Below are 1,895 nucleotides of genomic sequence, written 5' to 3'. Positions count from 1 at the left end.
AGAAAATTCTCATCATGATGATGACGAGATGATGAGGCTAAACAACAAATAAAAAATATGACATAAAATATAATGTCTGGCTGGCTTCAGCAAAAAAAAAAAAAAAAAATAAATAAAAAAAAAAAAATAAATAAAAGGTAACGTCCAAACATATTCTCAATTCAAATCATAACTCAAATGTATACATCCAAACACAAACTCAAATTACAACTTTAACTCAAATTATAACTTAAACTCAACTCAAAATCATCATAGTTCAAAAATACAAAAGAACAAAAAAAAAAAAAAAAAAGAAAAAGGTAGCCTCCTTGTTTTAACAGTAGTGAGAATCATAACAAAAGTCATGGTTATCCATCATAGTGGAGAGCTTGCTTTATCAATTTATCAAAATCAGAATAAGAAGAACCCCCAATATCAGTAGCCTGAACTGCTTTCTTTTTCCACTCTTGAACTTTTTCTCTCAGTTTCTCCCCTTTATCTCCTTCCATCATCTTCTTCACAATGGCAGCAACTTCATCACTCTTAACATCATTGTTCACTTCCACTCCAATCCCCCAAGCGGTGCATGCAAAATGACAGTTTGTTTGTTGATCGCCAAAGAACGGCCAGCAGATCACAGGCACGCCGGCACAAACCGTTTCCAGAGTCGAATTCCAACCACAATGTGTGAGAAAAGCCCCAACAGAGGAATGTGCTAAAACTTGTTGTTGTGGACACCACTTTGCTATCAAACCTCTTTCCTTAATCTCTTCGAAAAACTCCTCAGGTAAAGTTGCTGAATCGGAACCGACAACAACATCAGGCCTGACTATCCACAAAAAGTGGTGCTTGCTCTTTGCAAGCCCCCAAGCGAATTCTCTGAGGCTTTCTTCCGTCATTGTGGTGACGCTTCCATAGTTCACGTAAACAACTGAATTGGGTTCTCTTTTGTCAAGCCATTCAAGACATGCCGGGTCTTCTTTCCATAAGCTTGTGCTCAGTGACTTCAGTGGGTGTTTTTCAGGAACATGTCGGCTGAGCAAAGGAAGTGGACCTACAGTAAAGATGTTTGGGATGTACTTTGCTGCGAGTGCTTCAAGAACATCGTGTTCGAACTCGTTGAATGTGTTCAATATGATTGCAGAGGATTTCAGGCAGTTCTGTGCTTCTACTTTGACGAAATCGAACAATATGTCGTCCAGTGATTGTGTTCTCATGAAGCTTGGTAAGTTCTTGAGTTTGATGTTTTTCATGCCAGGGATCCAGTCTATTTGAGTGTCAAGAGTACCATCATGCATGAAGTTTCCATCTGAGACGAATCGAGGATATTAGTCATCTTTTGATATTGCAAAAAAGGGACAATTTTCAAACAGTGATTGATATATTTCCGTTATAGTACTTGGACACTTTTTTTTTTTTTTAGAACTGTGTTTCAGATTACGTCACATGCTATTTAACTCAATTTAGAGCAAATTAAGATTTTACTCTTTTGGTTTCTATTTCTTTCCACGGATGTAGAAAGCATAAATGAGATCATATAACCAAACCGTACCAAAAATAAAATAAAATAAATGGAAAAATGAAATGATTTGGACTCAAAATTTTGCCTGAATGTTGTTAAAAAAAAAAAAAAAATTGCTGGCGTACATTGTAGCTCTACGAGGAATATTAATTGTTGCTTTATAACATCCTGCAAAGCATGGAAGCTATCTTTACAATGCATAGAAAAAAAAAATCTGTATATAAAACCAAAGTCATATATTCAAGTCTAGTAATAAACTCATCTAAAGATTTAAAGAAATATAGATGACTTTACATTAGACCAATAAAAATTGGTACCTCTAAAAGGAATAATGCCTTTTCTAGCAAGTTCATCAAACTGCAGGAATCCCATGAAGCTACAAGTAGAGGCTGGC

At 35.8% G+C, this 1,895-nt stretch overlaps 1 protein-coding gene across 1 annotated transcript in view; it reads right to left on the bottom strand.

The window, feature by feature from the left end:
- Window positions 1–313: 313 nt before the first annotated feature.
- Window positions 314–1,895, bottom strand: part of LOC21405160 (linamarin synthase 1) — a 2,216-nt gene continuing 634 nt past the window's right edge. Inside the window, exons 2-3 of the mRNA XM_010091524.2 lie at window positions 1,819–1,890; window positions 314–1,288 (exon numbers count right to left, since the gene is read on the bottom strand). Coding sequence (XP_010089826.2) covers window positions 348–1,288; window positions 1,819–1,890 — 1,013 coding nt within the window. The 3' untranslated portion in view covers window positions 314–347. The remainder of the gene's footprint in view (window positions 1,289–1,818; window positions 1,891–1,895) is intronic.

This window comes from Morus notabilis, unplaced genomic scaffold (assembly GCF_000414095.1).
Source record: "Morus notabilis unplaced genomic scaffold, ASM41409v2 Scaffold825, whole genome shotgun sequence".
NCBI classification, from domain to species: domain Eukaryota; kingdom Viridiplantae; phylum Streptophyta; class Magnoliopsida; order Rosales; family Moraceae; genus Morus; species Morus notabilis.
The sequence above is the reverse complement of the archived record's forward strand: the minus strand, read 5'-3'. Positions and strand labels throughout refer to the sequence as shown.